The 24,726-nt window shown below is 41.8% G+C and overlaps 3 protein-coding genes across 3 annotated transcripts in view; 1 reads left to right on the plus strand and 2 right to left on the minus strand.

Annotated features, from left to right (window-relative positions):
• The first annotated feature begins 4,480 nt into the window (after nucleotides 1–4,480).
• LOC126623516 (clathrin light chain 2-like) overlaps nucleotides 4,481–24,726 on the plus strand; it is an 84,086-nt gene continuing 63,840 nt past the window's right edge. Inside the window, exon 1 of the mRNA XM_050292422.1 lies at nucleotides 4,481–4,534. Within this exon, the coding sequence (XP_050148379.1) occupies nucleotides 4,496–4,534 (39 nt within the window). The 5' untranslated portion in view covers nucleotides 4,481–4,495. The remainder of the gene's footprint in view (nucleotides 4,535–24,726) is intronic.
• On the minus strand, nucleotides 6,907–10,362 carry LOC126623506 (receptor kinase-like protein Xa21). Its single transcript, XM_050292410.1, has 3 exons — nucleotides 8,914–10,362; nucleotides 7,756–8,646; nucleotides 6,907–7,535 (listed from the first exon to the last, which is right to left on the minus strand). Exons 2-3 carry the CDS (start codon nucleotides 8,633–8,635, stop codon nucleotides 7,108–7,110), a joined length of 1,308 nt encoding a protein of 435 aa, XP_050148367.1. The 5' UTR covers nucleotides 8,636–8,646; nucleotides 8,914–10,362; the 3' UTR covers nucleotides 6,907–7,107.
• The window catches only part of LOC126623439 (putative receptor-like protein kinase At3g47110), a 62,138-nt gene continuing 50,386 nt past the window's right edge, over nucleotides 12,975–24,726 (minus strand). The window contains exons 4-5 of the mRNA XM_050292344.1: nucleotides 13,568–14,558; nucleotides 12,975–13,479 (exon numbers count right to left, since the gene is read on the minus strand). Of these exons, the coding sequence (XP_050148301.1) occupies nucleotides 13,115–13,479; nucleotides 13,568–14,558 (1,356 nt within the window). The 3' untranslated portion in view covers nucleotides 12,975–13,114. The remainder of the gene's footprint in view (nucleotides 13,480–13,567; nucleotides 14,559–24,726) is intronic.

Raw genomic sequence — 24,726 nt, forward strand, 5'->3', positions numbered from 1 at the left:
TTGATGCACAAAATCAACGAGGACTTTGGTACAACAGAAAGTGTCAGGTTTGTGACCTTCGCTTGGTTGCTTCGATCACTAGTGAAGATAAGTACGTAAATGAATAGGGACAGGGAAGCAAACACAAGATGTACATGGTGCACCCAGATCGGCTACGTCCACGGAGTAGAGGAGTTCTCATTAATTGTGAAGGGTTTACACAAATACATAGGTTCAAGCTCTCATTTTGTGAGTTCTAGTGAATAGTTTAGTACAAAATGACATTAGAGATTATTGTGGGAGAATGATCCCTGTTTGTACCATACTTGACTAATCCCGAAACTACTGAGCACCGGTCAACGTTATACCGTCAATGACCCAGAAGAGTTTCCCTTCAACCAGAAGGCCAATCACAATGCGACACGTGTCGACATCAGAAGCCAATCACAGCACGACACGTGTCAACATCAGAAGCCAATCACAACACGACATGTGTCAATATTAGAACAAAACTAGAAACTCTCTTCTATAAATAGGGATCATTCTCCCACAATAATCTCTAATGTCATTTTGTACTAAACTATTCACTAGAACTCACTAAACCAGAGCTTGAACCTATGTATTTGTGTAAACCCTTCACAATTAATGAGAACTCCTCTACTCCGTGGACGTAGCCAATCTGGGTGAACCACGTACATCCTGTGTTTGCTTCTCTGCCTCTATTCATTTACGTACTTATCCTCACTAGTGACCGAAGCAACCAAGCGAAGGTCACAAAACCTGACACTTTCTGTTGTACCAAAGTCTTCGCTGATTTTGTGCATCAACAATCCCTATTTATAGAAGAGAGTTTCTAGTTTTGTTTTAACATTGACACGTGTCGTGTTGTGATTGGCTTCTGATGTTGACACGTGTCGCGATGTGATTGGCTTCTGATGTTGACATGTGTCGCATTGTGATTGGCCTCCTGGTTGAAGGGAAGCTCTTCTGGGTTCTTGACGGTATAATGTTGACCGGTGCTCAGTAGTTTCGGGATTGGTCAAGTATAGTACAAACAGTGCTCCCCTAAGTTCCCGAGTGAGGGAAGCTCCTCGGTTGGGGACTTGCAAGATCCAAGCCACTGAGTAATCACGAAACTTCTAAGTACCGAAGTGTGGTATCATTTTCATGTGCCTTATCTGTCTCATATGTAGATGTGGCATCTTCTCTGGAAGTACTTTTCCTCCATCCATGGGTGGTATCTTTAACCGATGAAGATGCACAAGGTAATGTATCAATTTCACTTGAAGCTTACTTGTAGTTTTGGGCTTGGTCAAGTGCGATACAAACCCTATAGTAGGAGTCCCCCAAGTCGCCGAGCTAGGAGATCTGCCGAAAGAGGTGACAGACAAGGTAAGCAGTCAAACTTCCAAGCAAGCAACCCAGGATCGGAAGTTCGACTTCGGCTTCCGGTTGATTGTTCTCCTTCTCCTTGTCTCTCATTCAGTTGCCAGGATAAGGAGAAGCAAATGAAGAAGAGATGATATGAGATACTTTTGCTTTTGAAGAAGTAACTTTCCACAGGTTTATTCTTGAACTGTGCTGGAGGGGGGGTGTTGAAGATCCTTCTTGTGAGGGGGCCAGGCCTTGGTTGGTTCCAGTCAGGTATCTCGGCTTGACGTTCAGCCTTCAACTTGTTTACTTCCTCCAGGAGCTGTAGGACGATGGGGTCCTGAGTGGAGTTGTGCATCATTGAAGTTTTCTTCCGTAAGTCCCCATCGCCTCTTGGAAGTAGGAAAGTTTGATCAAGATAGCATGATTTTTCTTTGGACTCGTCACACTGACTCCTAGAGTGAGTATGTCGGAACATTTCCGAGTCCTCTGTACCTTCATGTTCTTCTGGGACTTGTTGCCCATTCCCTAGATTAACTGCTGGCCTGGGTCGTGGGAGAGGACCGAGTCTTTCAGAAACTCTTGGGTCATTGATCTTCGAGCTTATGTGGATGGGATTCTCTCGACGTTGCTTTAGGAAGTCTCGACAATAACGATAGACGGCTTTTGATCCTTCCACTCCTTCTGTGAGGATGTGCTTTCCTCTACTCCTTCTGCTTCGGGTTGAAGCAGCTGGGTTGAGAGAAGTCTCATGTTGATTATCACATTGATGTGTAGCTCGATCTCTATCAGGGATGTCCGTGTTGGATATCGGTGACCCTCCGTGTTGGGGGGCATTCAGATGATTGTTGACCTCAGCAGGGGGCGACGAGCTTGTGTGCTTGAGCATGCCTAGCCTCGTGAAGCATCTCGAAAAGTTTTTCATACTACTCCTGGAAGACCTCGTTCCTCATCACTATCTTGTTATTCTGAGCTTCTAACTCATCGACTTTAGCTTGAAGAGTAACTCTATTTCCTTCCTGCTTTCGTTGTTTCATACTAGGTCCAATGGGGGTGTCATTCTGTGTGCTATGGCTTCTTTCGCTCCCCATGTTGGAGAGAGATGTTTGGCCAAAAGAAAGTGTACGAGCGGTGGAAACCAGCTTAACAAAGCTGAAGAGAGTGGGAGTAAGTGTCTTTCCCACAGACGGCGCCAAATGTTGATGCACAAAATCAGCGAGGACTTTGGTACAACACAAAGTGTCAGGTTTGTGACCTTCGCTTGGTTGCTTCGATCACTAGTGAAGATAAGTACGTAAATGAATAGGGACAGGGAAGCAAACACAAGATGTACGTGGTTCACCCAGATCGGCTACGTCTACGGAGTAGAGGAGTTCTTATTAATTGTGAAGGGTTTACACAAATACATAGGTTCAAGCTCTCATTTTGTGAGTTCTAGTGAATAGTTTAGTACAAAATGACATTAGAGATTATTGTGGGAGAATGATCCCTATTTATAGAAGAGAGTTTCTAGTTTTGTTCTAACATTGACACGTGTCGTGTTGTGATTGGCTTCTGATGTTGACACGTGTCGCGATGTGATTGGCTTTTGATGTTGACATGTGTCGCATTGTGATTGGCCTCCTGGTTGAAGGGAAGCTCTTCTGGGTCCTTGACGGTATAACGTTAACCGATGCTCAGTAGTTTCGGGATTGGTCAAGTATGGTACAAACAAAATTCATATGCGGTCAAGATATTTATGAATTTAATCATTAAAATGCATAAGCTCAATTATACATTCAAGTTAGATCAATTCCCGAAGTTTTGTCAACAATAAAAACTGCTTACCTATGAGTTCATTTATAAAACGTGCAAAGATAATATACTTTCTTACCACAAGTTTATGTATTGTGAATTTTTGTCCGCAACTTTTGTGGCATATAGAGACTAAAAGATATTACGATAGTAAATCCATATGCAGTTGAAATATTTATCAGTTTAATCATTAAAATGCATAAACTCAATTACACATCCAGGTTAGATCAATTCTCGAAGTTTTGCTCCACAATACAAACTGCTTAGCTATAAGTTCGCCTTTAAAATGTGCAAAGATGATATCCTTTTTAGCCACAATTCAATGTAATGTGAATTGTTGTCTACAACTTTTGTATCTAATAAATATCCACGGTTTCGACAAAATAAATAAAATAAATATCCATGGTTAAAAATATTCATTGATCTACCAAAAGTTATCATGGACGTACCCATTTTTCTACCACATATAGGAACATAGAGTCTTGAATATTCTCATTTAATTGAAACATACCAAACTCATTAAACACTCTAACCAGAAGCTCATTTAATTGAAAAGAAAAAGGAATCAATACGTAAAAATTGAACCAATCGATTGAACACATATCAATTATTAAGCTAATTAGTGCTCTAGAAATTTAGAGATGTCAAATGATGAAGAAAAGGAGGAGGAAGAGGTTTGGATGACTACGGAGGAATAGATGGGGGTGCAAAATGACAACCATGGCAGATGGAAGGATTTTTTAAAAGAGAGAAGGGGGTTTGCTCCATGGAGATGATGGACTGGGGTTAGGGTTTTATTCTTTATTTTTAAGTATATTGAGTTGGGTATAAAAAGAAGTTTGATTGAGTTGAGTTTTGATAAGTAAGGGCGGTTTCAGAAATAAATGTTGGATGTAAAGAGATAATAATAGATAAATCAAATAAAATATGGGTATAAAAAGTAAGCTGAGTGTTGAGATACAAAATATGAGTTCAAATAAAATTTCTCTTGTTATTAAGTTGTAGGAGGATTCAGTCACGGATGCAGGACTTAGATTATGGTAAAGCGAATATGAAAAATTACAAATTGTAATAAGAACATTTAAACATACAAATGACAAGAACTGCCGGTGTAAGCCGGCTGTTTTGTTCTCTCTGGATTTTCAGGCCTAAGAGCGCAAAGACGAGTCATGCGGGATCTTCGGTTATTTCTTGGGCAACTAAAAGCCCAATGAGCCAGCCTAAGCCCAACTCAAAGCCCGCGGATATTTCTCCTGCGTAGTTTTTGCCTCTGTGACCATTTCACTTGGTTGTTTAGAGCCACGGACAGAGTGAGAGACGTTTCTTGCGTGTCAGTACATTTGACTCGACCATGGCCTTTTTCACTCAGCCCGAAGACGACTCCGTCCCGACCACCGTGTCAACTTGCCCGTTCGATGATAACGATTACTTGGGTTACGACCTCCGACTCCCCTCCCAGCGATTCGACTCTTTCACAGACACCGAGTCGCTCAAGGACTTCGCCACCGATTCCCCAATCTTCCACGGCTCTCCCGTAGGCGATGCTTTCGCCACTCAGCCTGTGTCGGAGGCCTTCTCTCCTCCGTCGATCTACGCCGAATCGAATGGACAGAGCTTTGATGGAGGTTTTGGCGGGTCCGACAATTCGATTTTTCCGCCTCCGTCAGAGATGCTACCTGAGGAGGGCTTCGCTCTCAGACAGTGGAGGAGGTAGGGTTTCGAATTTCGATTGTTTACGATTGAACCAATAGTTCTGTATAGCAATTAAATTTTAACGCTTTTGTGCAATTCAGTTGAAAGTTCTTGGTTTTGATTTGGATTGATCTTTCTGTTGTGCTAAAAATTGCATGCCTGGTGAGCAGTGATTATATTTCTGATATCAACTTGTTAAATTGAATGTTTATCAGAAAATATATATAAACTTGTTGAAATCTTTATGAATTTTGTTGATGCACAAAATCAGTGAGGACTTTGGTACAACAGAAAGTGTTAAGTTTGTGACATTCGCTAGATTGCTTTGGTCACTAGTATGGATAAATATGTAAATGGATAGAGATATGGAATCAAACACAAGATGTACGTGGTTCACTCAGATTGGCTACGTCCACGGAGTAGAGGAGTTCTCATTAATTGTGAAGGGTTTACACAAGTACATAGGTTCAAGCTCTCCTTTAGTGAGTACAAGTGAATGATTTAGTACAAATGACATTAGGAAATATTGTGAGAGAATGATCTCTATTTATAGAAGAGAGTTTCTAGTTTCATTCTGACATTGACACGTGTCGTGTTGTGATTGGCTTCTGATGTTGACACGTGTCACGTTATGATTGGCTTCTGATGTCGACACGTGTCGCGCTGTGATTGGCCTCCTGGTTGGAGGGAAACTCTTCTGGGTCATTGACAGTATAACATTGACCCGTGCTCAGTAGTTTCGGGATTGGTCAAGTATGGTACAAACAAATTTAACATGCCGATTGTTTGTATAAGAATGTGGGGCTCAATTCGAAGCGGAAAAGATTCGTGATTGTTGTCAATGTGTAGTTATTGACTATCAGAAAATGGTTTTATGTTTGCTAGATGATAAGCTCATATTTTACATCAAATTCACTTGTCTTTTCTTAGTTAGTTCCTTATATTTTTGAGCTATTTACATTGTTTTTGTGTTTTCTAGGATTTGTCAAGCAAAGAAAAGAAAAATAGCACAAGTTGGATATTAAGTAACAAATTCGTCAAAACTGCATGTGCATATCAGCTAACTTTGGAAGCAAGTTGCAAACAACTCAGAATGAAATAGAGAATGAGCCTTATATGCTTGGAAAGCTACGAATGTTTATTTTCTGGATCATTTCGTGGATTGTTAATATCATTTTTCTAGAAGAAGTTATGACCGTTTTAACACTAAAAGGTTTCTAAGACGCTGGGCAGTTTGTAACTGCAATGAAAGCAATAAACCCAATAAAACTGATGCAGCCAAGAACAAGTCAGCTGATACCTATTCAAATATCAGAGGAAATGAAAATAAAGATGAGGATTAAGTGGAGGATTAAATGACATAAATGTTATGGCAGGTGAAATACTAAGAGGCTAGCAAGGAGTTAAAATTGTATTTCCATTTCCTCTCTTTTATGACAATAAAGTGGCTATTAAGTTTGGTGAGTGATGGAAAAAAAACGTGGGGCAGCAAGCATAACAACAGAGGCTGCAGGTTGCAGCAGGACAAAAAAGATATACAGAAAGGGAAAAGAGGCTGCAGGTTGTAGCATAAAAAAAAAGAAGAAAAAAGGGAGAAAAAAAAAAGAAAAGAAAGATGACAAGGCAGCTTTACGAGAATTACAAGATGCTAATAATGATACCCGAGAACCCTATGTATGCGTGATACGAGGATGAAGTGATCATCCGTAACGATTTCAGCTTTACGGAGTCATATTTCTACACTTATCATTATTCTAGTTAAGTCTTCCAACAAAGCTAATTATACTCTGTACTGAGTGCTAATTAGGCTGTGATCATATGCGCACTAGGCGTCCTGGTTCAAATTATCACAGCCCTTCGTCTTGCAATGAAAATCAAACGCTCCTGTGATAGTTTTTATTCATATTTCTTACAGACAAATCTGCATATGCAGTGCCCACACGTTGGAGACTTTGGAGACTAAACTAGCCTTCGGAAATCGATCGGAATCTTCCGATACCACTAGAAAAATTTCTAGAAATGAGTTCGAAACCTAAGAAAACTTGAGATTGTTATTAGTTTTTGCTGGAGGACTCAGTCATGGATGCAGGTATTAAATTATGGAAATGAAATTATGAATAATTACATATTTTAATAAGAACATTAAACATACCAAAAAAAAAAAAAAACAATGGCAAAAAAAGAAAATTCAATTCCCTCGTTCAACTCCTCCCCATCATCATTAAGAAGATCACCTTATTAGAATCAATGCACGTGATGGGATTCACTACTTCAGGGCCGTGACCACAGATGCTCTCTAGGCCTCCTTGTTCCAGTTAGCACATCCCTTATTAGACACAACTCAGTAACAACATTGCTCATGTCCTTTCGATCTCTAGGCATTGCTGCAGAACAAGCAACTCCTATTCTTGCAATGGAAGTCAAGCACTCCACAACCCTTTGTCTTTGATCATTCGGGACTTGATTCCCCTTATTACTTCTGGGATTAGTAGTGCCGCTGCTTTCTTCTATTTGAACAAGTAGTGGATCACATATTTCTTCGACACGTTCTGGTAGAGCCATCATAACAAAATTGTGCAAGTCCATACCATCTTTAAACATGCCATCTGTCGGCCTCTTGCATGTTATCATCTCCAACAACAAGATTCCGTAGCTATACAGGTCGCCATATGTTGACACCTTGCTTTCCATTCCATACTCTTTTAAGTTATATGCACAAAAACACAGCTAGGTTCTTATGTGTCACTTCAAAAACTCATGCTATAAACAGAAACATCGTGCAAGCACAAACAATATATGTGTGTGTGCATTTATTTTCACAAAAACAGAGACATTTTTTTTATGTATGACTATAGAAATTAATGCTAAAAATAAACGAAATCTCATTTGTGTGTGTATATATACGTCACAAAAATTTACCTAGGGCAGTATAGCCCATGGAGCCTTTTATTGCATTGGAAGAGCTTTCGTGCACAAGAAATGGACAAGAAGCCTCTAGGAGGAACCTTGCCAAACCAAAATCACCAACACATGCAGTCATGTCACCATCCAAGAGAATGTTGCTTGGCTTTAAATCACAATGAACTATTGGCATGTGAGAGTGGTTGTGCAAATAATCCAGAGCACACGCTATGTCGATTGCAATGTTTACTCTCTGAATAAGATCTAGATTCTTTTGCAGATTGGTTGGATTGTCGCCCCGTTGAGCTGAATTATGTAGCCATTCTTCGAGACTTCCATTCACCATGAAGTCATAAACCAAAGCTTTGAAATCATTCCCTTGAAAATCGATGCTTGAACAGGCAGTCAGTAACTTGACAAGATTTCGGTGCCTAATGGTTCTAAGAGCTTCACATTCAGCAACGAAACTTTTGGAAGCTCTTGCACTTTGAAGATTGAGTACTTTCACTGCAACAATTCTTCCTTCATATTGATCGAGTATTCCCTTATATACGGACCCAAAACAACCAGCACCAATCAAATTGGTTGCAGAGAACCCATCAGTTGCTTTAAGGAGATCTCTGTAGGACAATTTCAAAAGTGAAACCCCCAATGATGATCCTGAAGTTGACTTCACTCCTCTTGCTTTTCTTGATCGGTAAAGAATCACAAACAAAATCACAAAACTCAATCCAACAACCCCACAAGCAGTTGAGATAATTATTTTCAGCCTAGAAGATAAGCCTTGCTTAGAATGCTTGGAGACGCATTTGGGCAATCTTAAAGATGGTATACCTCCACAAATCCGTGAGTTTCCCGTGACAGAAAGTGCACTTGTGTTCTCGAAAACTCCTTTCATTGGTAATGCACCTTCGAAATCATTAAATGAGAGGTTCAAATTCAGCAAGAAGTGGAAACTCTCCAAATAGTTGGGAATTATGCCAGACAAGTTGTTGCGAGAAAGGTCGAAATCCTCAATCCCTCTCAAAGAGCTCAAGGATTCAGGAATGGTCCCTTGTAATGAGTTTTCACTCAGATATAGAGTTGTCAAACCTACACAACTCCCTAAGCTTCGTGGAATCTCACCAGATAACCTGTTGTAACATCCAAGGCAACTAGATGCATCAAGTTGCTTACCTCCATTGGTATGGATCCAATAAGCTTGTTGCTGGATAAATCCAAAAATTGTGACAAGGAAGATAAACCAATAACTTCTTTAGGAATTTGACCACGAAGATTATTTTGGGAAAGATCTAAAAGTAGAAGATTCCTGCATTCTCCGAGACTTTGCGGCATGTTTCCTTCTAACTTGTTTGACATAAGAAGCAACATGGTCAATGAAGTCAAATTTCCAAGCGAAGATGGGATGATACCTGATAGTTTATTCTCGTTCAGATACAGAGCATCCAACCTTTTCAGCTTACCAATAGAACTTGGTATTGTGCCTGTCAATAGGTTTCCCTCAAAGGCTAGTACCTCCAAGCTGATTAGATTTCCGACCCCAATGGGAATTCTTCCGCGTATCTGGTTACGACCTAATTGCAGTAGGTTGAGCTCTGTTGAGAGATTGCTGATGGATTTAGGTAGCACTCCTCCAAAATTATTGCCATCAAAAGTAAAGTATTTTAATTTGGTGCAATTAACTAGAGAAGAGATGAAATCCAAGTCACCTTCCTCATCATTTCCAAGACTGTTTTTGGCAAGTGTTAACGAATACAAATTTGACAGGCGTGCTAGACTAGGCACTTTTCCTGTAAACTCATTGAATAAGATTGAAAAAAGTGAAAGGCTTGAGACATTTGAGATTGAATTTGGTATCGGTCCACTGAATTGGTTGGAAGAGAAATAAAATTGTTGGAGGTTTGGAAATATAGTGTGGCCCAACCCAGGAGGAAGAGTTCCATGCAGTTCGTTTAGAAGCACAGAAATGACTGTAATTGATGAGAGGTTGTATATGGAGGGAGGGATGGTACCATTCAAATAATTTTGACGCAATGAAAGATATGTTAGTCTTTTCAACTGGCCAAGGCTATTCGGAATGCCTCCACGCAGATTATTTTCATTCACATCTAACACCTAGAGAGAAGAAAGATTTCCCAAAGAAGGTGGGATTTCCCCACTTAAATTGGTTTTGGCTAATTTAAGTACCTGAAGCTTGGACAAGGAACCAATTTCAATTGGAATTTTACCCACAAGATGGTTTCTAGCTATGCGAAGTATTTGGAGGTTAGAGCAACGTGATATGTTGAATGGAATATCACCACTGAAGGAGTTGTTTTCAAGGACTAGTTGTTGCAGACGGAACAAACGATCAATTTCTTGAGGGATGGTGTTGTTGAAGCTGTTGTTTTGGAGGTTTAAAATTCTGAGAAAGCTCAAGTTTCCAATGTGGGGAGATAGTTGACCGTCCAGCCGGCTTGATTGGAGGTCTAGCCATAATGATAAGAGTGTTAAATATTGGAGTATGTCTCACTCCACAAAGCATCTGTATTAGGCTCATTGAGCTAAAGCTAGAATTTTTGCAAGGTTTTTTCATGTATAAACAGCCTCTGGTTCTTGACTCGAGCTTTATTTCGCAGAGCGCATACATGGGGTTTTCGAGTATCATCTGCGTAAAGCGGGAGCCTTGTGCATTGGGTACGACCTTTTTTATTATTATTATCTGGCCAATTCTCATGCAATTGTTTCTCCTGATGAGTACTTCATCCTCCTTACATCTAAGAGGGAATGAGACGGATAGACAGTCCTTGCTTGCATTTAAAGCTAAAATCGTGAACGATCCACTTGGCATTCTTAGCTCCTGGAATGAATCCCTCCACTTCTGTCAATGGCAAGGCATTGCTTGTGGCCGTAGGCACCAGAGAGTCTTACTCTGTAATAATTTCTCTCGGGTGCAATGATTTCTCCCGGGTGCAATGATTTCTCCTAGGGAAAATTCCATAGGGGTCGCTCACCCGTCTTTTCTATAAAATTCCAATATTGCATATGGATCCCACCACTAACACAATAAAAAATTAAAAAAAATCACAATTAAACTTGATATGTTTTCTCCCTCTCTCCGTCTTCCCTCTACCTGATGAAAACCAGAAGCCATGCCTCCCAAATTCCAGTTGTTTCACACCTCTCTGAAATTGATAACCATGGCAGCCAAGTTGTAAAGCCCCATGAAAACAAAAAATTTCCGAAGATCTAAATCTCAGTCTACGTTTCTCTCTCTCCCAAAATTTTAGTTATTTTATGGGCTTCTGTATGTACTTTATCAACTTGTGCTGGCATGAGATGATGAGATGTTGTAGATGTGGAATAAAAGAAGCAAACCCATTCAGCACTGGTTGAGTTCCTTCCTTTTAGGTTTTTTATATTAGTAAATTCATTATAGTAACTTTTAATTTCTAAATCTTCTGCATTATATTAGCCATGACCGGGTTCATATAATTTCGCGGGACAAGGATTGTCGGCCCTTCACTTCTGGTGCCCTTCTCGTGCCCTCATGTTTTGTGCAGTCACGGTTAAGTCACGTCAACATTTTATATTGTTTTTTTATAGATATAATAAGACAAAAATAAATAGTAATATAAAATGTTGACGTAGCTTAACTGTGACCACATAAACAGGAGGGTACGGGGAGGGCACCGGAAGTGGAGGGTAGACAATCCTTGTCCAATTTCGCGTATGGCATACGTGTGTGCAGGATGAAAGGACCCGACATACTCGAAATTATATGAACTGCACAACAGCACTCTGTCGGTGGTTATGTGTATGTGAAGTGAAGGACGAAAGGGCCCGAAATTATATGAACTACCAATGCTGACGTGTCTAATGGTTCACCAAGGAAAGCTTAGAATCTATTTGGTACTCTACTTGAATTCAACTTTTTAAATTCAAAAACAATTTTTAAGTTTTAGACCCTAAAAACTTGTTTGATATGACTATTTTCAAAAACTGAAATCAAGACTAACTAAAAAAATATAGTTTATTATCTAAAAACACAAAAAGTAAATTTTTAGAATTTTTAAATTTAAAATCACTTATTTCTTTTCTCTCCCTCCTCCCCTCTCACTCCAAATCTATCTCTCTTTTCCTCTTTCTCTCTCCCCCTTCTTTTTTTTTTACCTTTTTCGTCTCTTCTCCAATCTGTTCTCTTCATTCTCTCGGTTCCTTCTCTCACTCATCTTCCTCTCTATCTATTCCGATCTTCTCATTTTTTTCTCTTTCCTCCAATCATCTCTTACTTTATTTCCTCCTCTTTCTCTCTATTTCCTTCTCTTTCTCTCTCGACCCCCTTTTTATAGATCTTTTTGTCCAGTTTAAATTGTAAGATTTAAAATTTTTAAATCGCATACCAAACAAGTTTTTGAATCTTAAAGAAAATTGTTTTCAAGAAAAATTCTTAAAAAATGTTTTGAGAAATTATAAAATTTTCAAATAAAATACCAAACAAGCTGACTGGGATAATATGGAGCATCCGGAAAGCTACGGAACACACTATCGCAATGGGACCCTCACTCTTGCGGTGAATGGCCCCTGATTGGAAAAAAGCTGGTATGATCCACGTCAGGTCCCCCCTTGGGCCTTCAAAGATGCCAACGGACTACTAGATAGCCCACTTGCTAATAACTCAAACTCTAAAGGTAAATCTGGGCCTAGTGGGTTGCTAAGAATCATTGAGTCCTGGCCCATCTCTCATGAAATCCACCTCTCGGCCCATAGCACTGGAAGTTTCGACACCCAGTCATGTGGTATGCCCTGCACGTGCTACTGGTGCCTTTGTTGGCATTCATTCCGTTAATTATTTGTTTCAAATCAGATTATGTTGTTTTCATGCTACAGTAAGCTTTTAAAATATAACTCAAGAGTTTAATTAATTTGAACGCATCCATGACTCGGTTAAATTAGCCAACAATCCGTGAAGCACAGATTCATGAAGAAAATGAAGGACAAAGCACACCACAACAAAAAGAATCAGAAAATGCAGCATGCACAAAGAAACCCAAAATTCATACTCTAAATCGAAAAACTCTTACTGATGTTAGGGAGCGAAAAGAACGAATCATTTTTGGGTCCAACGAATAGTTCGGTAAGGGTCTGCCGAATTTATCGTCGAACTAGTGTATGTGGTTCCTAACAGTTCCAAAGTGCGTGACGGTCTATGCTTATAAATCAAGAAAAAAAGGATCAAGGCATAGTTCGATTGCAGCTAAACAAAAACACGACCAACTTCTTGATTTTAAAATGGTGTTACTGAAAATAAACACAAATTGCATGAAAAATGAAAAACTAGTAATTCTAAGAATTCAAATGGAAGTGAAATGATCCAATTTCTAAATTCTAACAGTCTCTAAGGCATCCTGGTTCCCATCAGCACATCCCTTGTAAGACACAACTCCGATACAACATTGGTCATGTCCTTGCGCTCTCTCGGCATTGCCGCAGAACAAGCAACTCCTATTCTTGCAAGTGAAATCAAGCACTCGTCAACTTTTTGCCTGCGATACCCACCATTTTTTTCTTCATTTTGAAGAAGTACCGGATCACATATTTCTTCCACGTGTTCAGGAACTGCATTCACAACAAAGCTGTGCAGATTCAAACCGTCTTTGAACATGTCATCCGTTGGCCTCTTGCCTGTTAGCATCTCTAGTAACAAGATTCCATAGCTATACACATCACCAGATGTTGACACCTCGCTTCCCATGCCATACTCTATAATTTAATGCACAAAAACATAGTTATGTCTTGACTGTGAATCACAAAATTAAAGCTAAAAACAAAAGATATCAGGAAATTTTACCTGGGGCAGTATAGCCTATGGAGCCTTTTATTGCATCGGAAGAGCTTTCGTGCACAGGAAATGGACGAGAAACGTCCGGGAGGAACCTTGCCAAACCAAAATCACCAACACATGCAGTCATGTCACCACCCAAGAGAACATTGCTCGGTTTTAAATCACAATGAACTATCGGCATGTGAGAACGGTTGTGCAAATAATCCAGAGCACATGCTACATCAATTGCAATGTTGACTATCTGAATAAGATTCAGATTTTTCTGCAGGTTGGTTGGATTGTCGACCCGTTGAGCTGAATTATGCAGCCAGTCGTCGAGGCTTCCGTTCACCATGAACTCGTAAACCAGAGCCTTGAAATTGTTTCCTTGAGAATCAATGCTTGAACAAGCAGTCAGTAGCTTGACAAGATTTCTGTGCCTAATGCTTTTCAAGGCTTCACATTCAGCTATGAAACTTTTAGAAGCTCTTGAATTTTGACTGAGTACTTTCACTGCAACAATTCTTTGTTCACGCTGATTGAGAATTGCCTTGTATACAGACCCATAACTTCCACCACCAATCAAATTCACAGCCGAGAACCCATCTGTTGCTTTATGGAGATCTCTATAAGATAATTTCAAGAGTGAAACCATTTGATACGATCCTGAAGTTGAGTTAAGTGCTCTCACTTTTCTTGATCGGCAAAGAAGCACAACGGACAACAGTAAGATCAACCCAATAACCCCACAAGCAACTGAAAGAATTATTTCCAGCCTAGAAGATAAGCCTTGTTTAGATTGCTTGGAGACGCATTTGGGCAATCTTAAAGAAGGTATACCTCCACAAATCCGTGAGTTTCCCATGACAGAAAGCGCAATTGGGTTCTCGAAAACTCCTTTCATTGGTAATGCACCTTCAAAATCATTAAACGAGAGGTTCAAATACACCAAAAAGCGGAAACTCTCCAAATAGCTGGGAATACTGCCAGACAAGTTGTTGCGAGAGAGGTCGAAAACCTCATGTTGATGCACAAAATCAGCGAAGACTTTGGTACAACAGAAAGTGTCAGGTTTTATGACCTTCGCTTGGTTGCTTCGGTCACTAGTGAGGATAAGTACGTAAATGAATAGAGACAGATAAGCAAACACAGGATGTACGTGGTTCACCCAGATTGGCTACGTCCACGGAGTAGAGGAGTTCTTATTAGTAGTGAAGGGCTTACACAAGTACAAAGGATCAAGCTCTCAATTTAGTGAGTTCTTGTGAATGATTTAACACAAATGGCATTAGGCAATATTGTGGGGGAATGACCCCTATTTATAGAAAAACTTGTAGCTTTGTCACATTGACATGTGTCATGTTATGATTGGTTCTTGATGTTGACACGTGCTGCGCTCTGATTGGCTTCTAATCTTGACACGTGTCGAGTAGTGATTGGCCTCCTGGTCGGAGGGGAACTCTTCTGGGTCCTTGACAGTATAGCGTTGGCCGGTGCTCGGTAGTTTCGGGATTGGTCAAGTATGGTACAAACAGTGCTCCCCTAAGTTCCCGAGTGAGGGAAACTCCTCGGTTGGGGACTTGCAAGATCCAATCCCTTGAGTAATCACGAAACTTCTAAGTACCGAAGTGTGGTCTGATCTTCATCTGCCCTTCTCTGGAAGTACCTTTCCTCCATCCGGGAATGGTGTATTTAGCTGATGTTGACGCACAAGGTAATGTATCAATTTCACTTGAAGCTTAGTTGTAGTTTCGGGCTTAATAAGTGTCATACAAACCCTATAGTAGGAGTCCCCCAAGTCGCCGAGCTAGGAGATCTGCCGAAAGAGGTGACAGACAAGGTAAGCAGTCAAACTTCCAAGTAAGCAACCCAGGATCAGAGGTTTGACTTCGGCTTCCGGTTGATTGTTCTCATTCTCCTTGTCTCTCATTCAACTGCCAGGATAAGGAGAAGCAAATAGATAAGAGATGATATGAGATACTTTTGCTTTTTGAAGAAGTAACTTTCCACAGGCTTATTCTTGAACTGTGCTGGAGGGTTTTCTGGTGCCCTTCAGAGTATAAGGCCGACTAAAAAATTTGAGGGTCAAAACAAGTCCATCAAATCTAGAGTACGTTCGACCTTGATGATATGGGATACTTTTGCTGTTGACGGAATAATGAATGTGGTATGGAAAGGTGTCGTGCTGTAGTGATCTGTTTTAGCTCACCGTTGAACCTTCTGCTTCAATCTTTTGCATGGCAGAAGTGGTGTGCAACCTTTGCATTTAAATGGTCATTCAGAACATTCCTTCATAGTGACTCATCCACGCTTGGCAGCTTCAGTGTAAAGAGCCAATATCTGATCAACTGTCATGAGGTATTTGCCGGTGGAATTCGTGACCTTGACAGCAGTTGAGGATGAGTACTCGAGAGCAATGCTAAGTAAGCAACCAGGCAAAGGCTCTAGGTAATCAGTTCCAAATTAGAGGTTTGATTTCAGGTTCCGACTGACTGCTCTCTTTCTCCTTGTCCTGCAGGTGTGGACAAGGATAAAGACAAAGACAGGGAGAAAGCATGATATGGGATACTCTTGCTTTCGACCCTGATGATATGAGATACTCTTGTTCTTGGTGTGGCTTATTTGCTGAGGTATTATCGGGGGGAAATAAAGCTGAGTATTTCGAGAGGTTATGTTGAGGGTGCCTTTTCGAATGCGAGAAATGGTTGAGCATTTTTGCAGGTTTGCCTGTCCGTTGAGGAGGGAGGTCAATGTATATAGGGATTTCCCAATAACAAGTAGTAATGCTATTCCTTTACCCTTCTTGGTCACAGCAATGTAGTGGGAGCTGCCAGCTTCACGTGTTTTAATTTTGTCAGAGCACTTTGAAAAAGTGGTATGTGGTATCTGGAAAGCTGATGTTACGTGTGAAGATTACAGACAAGCTTTATATAAGGAAATCTGGCTCTCGAAGTTCTGAGAGTTGTGCCTCTTCGATTTTCGAACAAGCAATCCCGTCGAGGATCTGACTCTCGAGATTCGGAAAGCGGTGCTACTCCGGTTTTTGAGAAAGTAATTATGTTGGGAGTCTTTTCTCGAATGTGAGTAAAGGTTGGACGTTCTTGCCAACCTGTCTTGCCGCAAAACACGGAGGTCGACACACATAGGGACTTTCCAGTTGTCAAGCAGTGGTGCTGTTCCTTTACCCTTATGGGTAATAGTAGGGTGGCTGGAACTTCGAAATTTTCGTGCCTAAACTTTGTCAGAGATCTTTGACAAAATTATATGTGGTACCCGAGGAGTTGATGGTGCATATGGAGAGCGGTGATTGAACAGTAAGATTCACGTGCTTTCTACTTCACCAGAAATCTTCGACAGATTGCCCGTAATTTCCGCAAAGCTGAGTATGCATGTGACAGGTGCTGACGAGGCTGAAAAAGCAGGTGCTTCTTCGATTTCTGAGATCGGCCCTCGTGGTCTCTGAGCAGCCCAGCTTTTGAGAAAGCAAACGCCTCTTCGATTTCTGAAGCTCCGTCGAGTGCAGATTTTTATAGAGGCTGGCATTAAGTTCCACAGCACACTTGAATCTCTACCAGTAGAAGCTCATTTCTTGCACTTCTAAGATCTTGATTTGTCTGACCTCTTCCCTCTTCAACACATTTGAAAATGTCTGGACCCTCCGACCGTCGTTTTGACTTGAACCTTGGAGAAGAGACAGCCACGCCTTCTCCAGACAACATATGGCGCCCATCCTTCATATCCCCTACTGGTCCTCTTACCGTTGGGGATTCTGTGATGAAGAATGATATGACCGCTGCAGTGGTGGCTAGGAACCTTCTCACTCCCAAAGATAACAGACTACTTTCCAAACGGTCTGATGAGTTGGCTGTTAAGGACTCTTTGGCTCTTAGTGTTCAGTGTGCAGGTTCTGTGTCTAATATGGCCCAACGCCTATTTGCTAGAACCCGCCAAGTTGAATCATTGGTTGCTGAAGTGATGAGTCTCAAACAGGATATTAGAGGGCTCAAGCATGAGAATAAGCAGTTGCACCGGCTCGCCCATGACTATGCTACAAACATGAAGAGGAAGCTTGACCAGATGAAGGAATCTGATGGTAAGGTTTTACTTGATCATCAGCGGTTTGTGGGTTTGTTCCAAAGGCATTTATTGCCTTCGTCCTCTGGGGCTGTACCTGGTAATGAAGCTTCAAATGATGAACCTCCAATGCCTCCTCCTTCTGGGGTTTTGTCAAGTACTGAGGCTCCGGATAACCACCCTCCGGTGCTTTCTCTTTCTGGGGCTCTACCGACTGCTGAGACTTCCCCTAAGCAACCTTTGTGAAGGCTCCCTTTTGTTTGTTTATTTTGACTCATGTATATGTACATATTTGTGGCTTATCGAAAATATTAATAAATAAGCTTTGCTTCATTTCAACATATTGTGTTAAATACACCAAAGCCTTCTTCATAAAGTTCTTTGAATTTTTGCTTTTGTTGAAACCTGTATTGTTGAAGCTTTGTGAGTGAAGCATGTAGTTTGAGGTAGTGTTCCCTTAATTTCCCGAGTGAGGAAAACTTCTCGGTTGGAGACTTGAAAAATCCAAGTCACTGAGTGGTTGTGAGACTGCCGAGTATCAAGGTGCAGTAGCATATGGTGGGAGTCCCCCAAGTCTTCAGGCGAAGAGAGTTGCCGAATGAGGTGTCTCGCGTGTTACTAATTTGTCAAAGTAACGAATTCTTGTTTCGATGTCACACATTCGTATATGCTTTATCTAAAAATATTTCCAACTTTTGTGTGTTTGATGCTGCATGCTATTGACTAGACAAGATCAAGTGCAATTAGTAGTTTTTCTCTCTTTTTCATCTTTTCTTTGGTGGAATTGCTTTTCGTTTCCACTAATCAGCCTGAGTGGATGCAAGATAACACCTTTCTCTATAGCTCAGATTGCAAAGTCGTCTTCATGAAAGTTTTTCCTTATCTTGTGAACTACAACATATCCAAATTTGAGATCCATCGGAGTAGTACAACTTCAGAAATTCAAGTATGATGAGTAACTGTTCATCAATGTTCTGTTAATCCGTCAGACTTGTTGTGAGCTTCGAAACTCCATTTTCTCTTGTTCAGATCAACATACTTTCTTCATCGAAGTTGTTCCTTAACTTGTGAACTACAACATATCCAAATTTGAGGTCCCTCGGAGCAGTATAACTCCAGAAATCCAGGTATGATGAGTGACTGTTTATCATTTGTCTGTCAACCCGTCAGATTTGTTGTGAGCTTTGAAACTCTATTTTCTCTTGCTCAGATCAGCATGCTTTCTTCATTGAAGTTGTTCCTCAGCTTGTGAACTACAACATATCCAAATTTGAGATCCCTCGGAGCAGTATAACTCCAGAAATCCAGGTATGATGAATGACTGGTTATTATTTTTCTGTCAACCCGTCAGATTTGTTGTGAGCTTCGAAACTCCATTTTCTCTTGTTCAGATCGGTATGCTTTCTTCATTGAAGTTGTTCCTCAGCGACTCTTTCATAACATATCAAAAATTCAGGATGAACTAACGGTTAAATATTTCCAGATCTTCGAAACATCACAACAGCTTCGAAATCTGCAAGAAGCCGACTATCATGTTTGGAGCTTCAACACTTTAATTTCCGTCGCTCAAACAGAAATGGTTCTTTCTTGAAAGTTGTTCATATGCTCAAGAACTATAGGGTGTCCAAAATTCAGCTCCATTGGAGAAGAGCAGAGGTTGCAGAAATTTGATAGATGAAAGGAGGCGGAAGAGGGAGAGAGAGAAAAAGTCTCTTGGGTTGGATTTCTATTTTGGGGCAGATTCCAATTTTTGTAGCACCTTCATTATTGATGAATTGCTTGTACTTTTGTCCATTATGAAACTTGGGACTTTGGCTTGTTGTTGGATCTATTATAATATGTTTGGGAACATATATAAGTGAATAAATAAGAAGGAAAATTTTGGGCCCTTGTGGGTGTAAAACAAAAAATGTTTATGTTTACCCAAGTGTTTTTGTACAAGTTCAAGGGCATCTTGGGTTTTGTGAACAAAATTTGTTTATTTGGAGCAAGGTTTTGTGTTGAAGCTTTGTAGGTGAAGCTTTGGTGTTGAAGCTTTCTAGGTGAAGCTTTTTTTTTTTGGGTGAAGCTTTTTAGGTGAAGCTTTGTGGGTGAAGCTTTTTTAGGTGAAGCTTTGTGGGTCAAGCTTTGGAGGTGAAGCTTTTCGGGTGAAGCTTTTTGGGTGAAGCTTTTTAGGTGAAGCTTTGTGGGTGAAGCTTTTTAGGTGAAGCTTTGTGGGTGAAGCTTTGGAGGTGAAGCTTTTCGGGTGAAGCTTTTTGGGTGAAGCTTTTTAGGTGAAGCTTTTCGGGTGAAGCTTTTTGGGTGAAGCTTTTTAGGTGAAGCTTTGTGGGTGAAGCTTTGGAGGTGAAGCTTTTCGGGTGAAGCTTTTTGGGTGAAGCTTTTTAGGTGAAGCTTTGTGGGTGAAGCTTTGGAGGTGAAGCTTTTCGGGTGAAGCTTTTTGGATGAAGCTGTTTTTTTTTTTTTTTTTTTTTTTGGCGCTTGACACGGTCTTCATTTGCTTGTTTTGTAGTGACTGTGGAAGACGGATTGCTTTCTGATTGAGAAGGGTTCCGGCATCGCTTGCTATGAATGTAAAAGAGTGAGGGCTGAGTTGGCTAAATTACCTCTTTATTGAATTCATTGCCAAATGGCCTTCATTACATAGGATGCCGAACGGCTATAGCTCAACACTTGTACATCGTGAGTCTATTTGTAGTAGTACTTCAAGTGATCAGCGTTCCATGGATGACCAAGGGTCTTGCCATCGGAGCTTCTAAGTGTGTAAGAGCCAGGGCGACTGATGCCAATGACTTCATACGGTCCATCCCAGTTTGGACTAAGTGTGCCTTCACTCGGGACTCTGTCGCAGAGTAATCTTTTCTTTAAGACCCAGTCTCCTATTTTGAAAGAACGAGGCTTGACCCTAGAGTCATAATAGTTGGAGATGCGCTGCTTGTAGGCGACATTCCTCAAGTGAGCTTGGTTTCTGTGTTCCTCGACTAAATCCAAGTTGAGGGTGAGTTGTTTGTCATTTTCACTTTGAATGTAGTTCTGGACTCGGAATGTTGCTTGCTCGAGCTCAACAGGGACAACCGCCTCTGTGCCAAAGGCAAGTGAGAATGGAGTTTCTCCTGTTGAAGTCCGATATGAAGTGCGATATGACCAAAGAACTTGGGGTACAAATTCTGGCCAACAGCCTTTAGCTTTGTCCAAGCTGGTTTTCAAAGTGCGCTTGATTATTTTGTTGATGGCCTCAACTTGTCCATTAGACTGGGGATGAGCTGGAGAGGCAAAGCATAAGTTGATGTTGAACTTAGAGCAGAACAACCTGAACTTCTTGTTGTCAAACTGTCGCCCATTGTCAGTGACTATCGCATTGGGAATGCCGAATCTACAAAGGATGTTCTTCCACACGAAGTCTTCTATCTTTGCCTCAGTAATGGTTGCCAAGGGTTCTACTTCGGCCCACTTTGTGAAGTAGTCCACTGCAACGACTGCGTAACAGACTTTGCCCTTCCCTGCCGGCATTGGGCCGATCAAATCAAGTCCCCACTGGGCGAAGGGCCAAGGGCTGATCATAGGAGTAAGAGGCTCTGGAGGGGAATGAGGAATAGTTGCATATCGTTGACATTTGTCACATGAGCGGGATACTTTGATGGCATCCTGGTGGAGTGTTGGCCAGTAATATCCTTGGCGAAAAGTCTTGTGTGCTAGGGACCGAGATCCAGCATGATCTCCACAAACTCCCTCATGTATTTCCCGAAGGACGATTTTCGCCTCGGCAGGCGTAAGACACCTTAAGTATGGCAGGCTAAAACCTCGCTTATAGAGTTGATCATTGATGATCAGGTAGCGGGTAGACTTGTATCAAATTTGCTTAGCCTGGACTTTATCATTTGGGAGGGTGCCATGAGCAAGGAAATTATAGATCGGGGTGATCCAACTATCCCCCTGTTGTAAGTTGCATACTTCTGCGGCCATGGTGCTTGGTGTTGCCAACAGTTCGACATGAATTTTTCTTCCAATCTTGTCTTCCACAGCTGAGGCGAGGCGAGCCAGGGCGTCTGCATGACTGTTTGCCGCTCGAGGAACTTGGGTGATCTGGTAGTGGAAGTGCTTGAGCAAAAGTTGTGTTTGCGCAAGATATGCTGCCATGGAGCTGTCCTTAGCATCAAAGTTGTTGGTAACCTGGTTGACCACTAATTGGGAGTCACTGAAAATATCAATTTGTTTAACCCCGAGGTGTTTGGCCAAACGTAATCCTGCTAGAAGGGCTTCATACTCGGCCTCATTGTTTGATGCCTTGAATTTGAAACGAAGAGCATACTCCATTGCTACTTTGTCGGGCGTAGTCAAGACTAGTCCCGCTCCACAGCCCTGTTGGTTGGATGAGCCATCAACATACAAACTCCATGCTGAGGTCGTTGATTCTACCTTCTGAGCTTCCGATGGTAATGAAGCTACTGCTTCAGGTGTAGAAGCAATGTCAACAAGATATGTGAAGTCGGCGATGAAATCTGCTACTGCTTGGCCTTTTTCGGCTGGTTTGGGTTGGTAGGAGATGTCAAACTCACCCAATGCTATCGCCCATTTGATCATTCGTCCAGACGTGTCAGGACTCTGGAGTATCTGTCGAAGAGGGTGATTGGTAAGCACGATGATGGCGTGTGCTTGGAAATAAGGGCGAAGTTTCCGAGCAGACATGACCAATGCTAGAGCTAATTTCTCAATGTTGGAGTATCGTGTCTCCACATCTTGTAGGGCCTTGCTAGCGTAGTAGACGGGCCGTTCGACACCACTGTCCATTCGAATAAGAACAGAACTGACTGCTGAAGCCGAAACCGATAGATAGATGATGAGAGTGTCACCAACTTCTGGTTTGGAGAGCAGATGGGCTTTACTCATGTACTCTTTGAGGTTCCTGAATGCCTTGGCACATTCCTCCGTCCATGTAATGTACTTCTTATTTCCCTTGAGTGCTTTGAAGAAAGGAGCACATCTGTCTGTGGCCTTAGAGATGAATCTGGTTAAGGCTGCCACCTTGCCAGTAAGGCTTTGGATGTCTTTTGAAGTTATTGGCTCTTTCATGTCGAGGATTGCTTTGATCTTTTCAGGGTTAGCTTCAATGCCTCGTTGGCTAATCATGAAGCCTAAGAATTTGCCAGAGCCCACGCCAAAGGCACATTTGTTGGGGTTCAACCTCATTCGATACCTCTTTAGAATGGTGAAAGTTTCAGATAGGTCGGTGATGTGTTGGTCAGCATGTTTGCTTTTGACTAGCATATCATCAACGTAAACTTCCATGTTCTTCCCAATTTGTTCGGCGAACATTGAATTGACCAGTCTCTGATAAGTTGCTCCTGCATTCTTTAGGCCGAAAGGCATGACTTTATAGCAATATAGTCCCCTGTCAGTAGTGAAGGCCGTGTGTTCTTGGTCTGAAGGGTTCATGAGGATTTGGTTGTATCCTGAATAAGCGTCCATAAAGCTCAAGAGCTCACACCATGCCGTAGAGTCTATAAGCCTGTCAATAAGAGGAAGAGGGAAACTATCTTTCGGACACCCTTTATTTAGGTCGGTGTAGTCAACACACATCCTCCACAAGACCTTTTGAAGCGAAAGACTTTCTTTGGTCGGATTTTTCCTAACAAGGACCACATTTGCTACCCATGTCGGGTAATTGACTTCGCGGACAAAGCCTATGCCTTTGAGTTTTTCAACTTCTGCTTTCATTGCCTCGTATCGTTCAGCGTCATAAGATCTTCGCTTCTGTCTCACCAGCTTGATCTTGGGGTCAATACTCAAACGATGACAGATGACATCGGGAGAGATGCCTGGCATGTCCTCATATGACCAGGCGAAGACTTCAGTGTTCTCTTTCAAAAAAGATATCAATGCTAACCGAAGGGGTGGTGACAATGTGGTGCCAATATTCACCATGCGGTCTGGATGATCTCTTGAGATAGGTACCTTCTCCAACTCTTCAGCAGGTTGGGCTTGCTGGGTGAAAGAGTCATCTCGAGGATCATCGGGTTGATTGTTGCTATCAGGAAGATCCAAGGTCGCTTCATCTAGGCTGGTCTTTGTGACTTGGTCATGTACAGACAGGGTTTCCTTGGGTCCGGGCAAGTGTTGTTGCTTAACTGAAGTGTTGTAACATGATCGTGCACTAAGCTGATCTCCTCTGATGTAGCCGTTGCCATGGGGGGTTGGAAATTTCATCAACAGCATATGCGTGGATACCATAGCCTTGAGATCATTGATGCCTGTGCGCCCAAAGATGACATTGTATGCCGTTGGGCAGTCAACCACTAGGAAGTTAGTGGTAATGGTAGCCGTGTAAGGGCCTGTACCAATAGTAAAGGGTAAATGTATGCTCCCTAAGGGTTGCACGATATCACCGGAGAAGCTTATCAGAGGAGAAATCGAGTGATCGAGCAAGTGTTCAGCTACACTGAGTGCCCTGAAAGCTTCGGCAAACATGATATTGACCGAAGCCCCTGTGTCTACGAGGATTCGTCGAACATCAAAGTTGGCTATGTGAGCCTCCACGATCAATGGGTCGTTATGAGGGTAGATGATGCCTCTTTCTTCCTCAGGGTAGAAACATATCGGATCCCAGTTAGGTTTTTGATACTTCCCTCCCCTGATGTCTTCCACGTGAAACACTTGGTGACCAGGCCTCAGACTTCGTTCACTGTTTTTCATGGCCCTATTGGAAGATTCAGATATGGGTGTGCCGCTGCTTATGGAATATATGACATTCACCTGGCGTTGGTTACGGTTATCCCTTTGAGGGTGAAGAAGGAATTGATCAATTTTTCCTTCTCGTGCCAAAGCTTCAATACGATCACGGAGGATGATACATTTCTCGCTATCATGGCCGTTATGCTCATGGTAGCAACAAAACATGCCCGCGTTATTCGGGGGCGTGTAATCTGGGTGCCTCGGCTTTGGCTTTGGTATCAGGTGAGCTATGCTGGGGTAAATGGCCGCATGTGGCATTCAAGGGCGTGTATGTCTCATACCTTGGGGTAGGGGGTATCTTGACGCGGGTTTGACCCACTGCATTGACTGCCTGGGGGCGAGCGTTATTGTGGCGATACCCTTGGTTATCGGGATAGTGTCCCTTA

The sequence above is a fragment of the Malus sylvestris genome, chromosome 1 (assembly GCF_916048215.2).
Source record: "Malus sylvestris chromosome 1, drMalSylv7.2, whole genome shotgun sequence".
NCBI lineage: Eukaryota > Viridiplantae > Streptophyta > Magnoliopsida > Rosales > Rosaceae > Malus > Malus sylvestris.

Coding starts and splice junctions, on each gene's coding strand:
- LOC126623506 (XM_050292410.1), bottom strand. CDS start 8,635: ATGAAAGGAGTTTTCGAGAACACAAGTGCACTTTCTGTCACGGGAAAC. Junction 7,536..7,755: donor CATGGGCTATACTGCCCTAG/GTAAATTTTTGT, acceptor ATAACTTAAAAG/AGTATGGAATGGAAAGCAAG.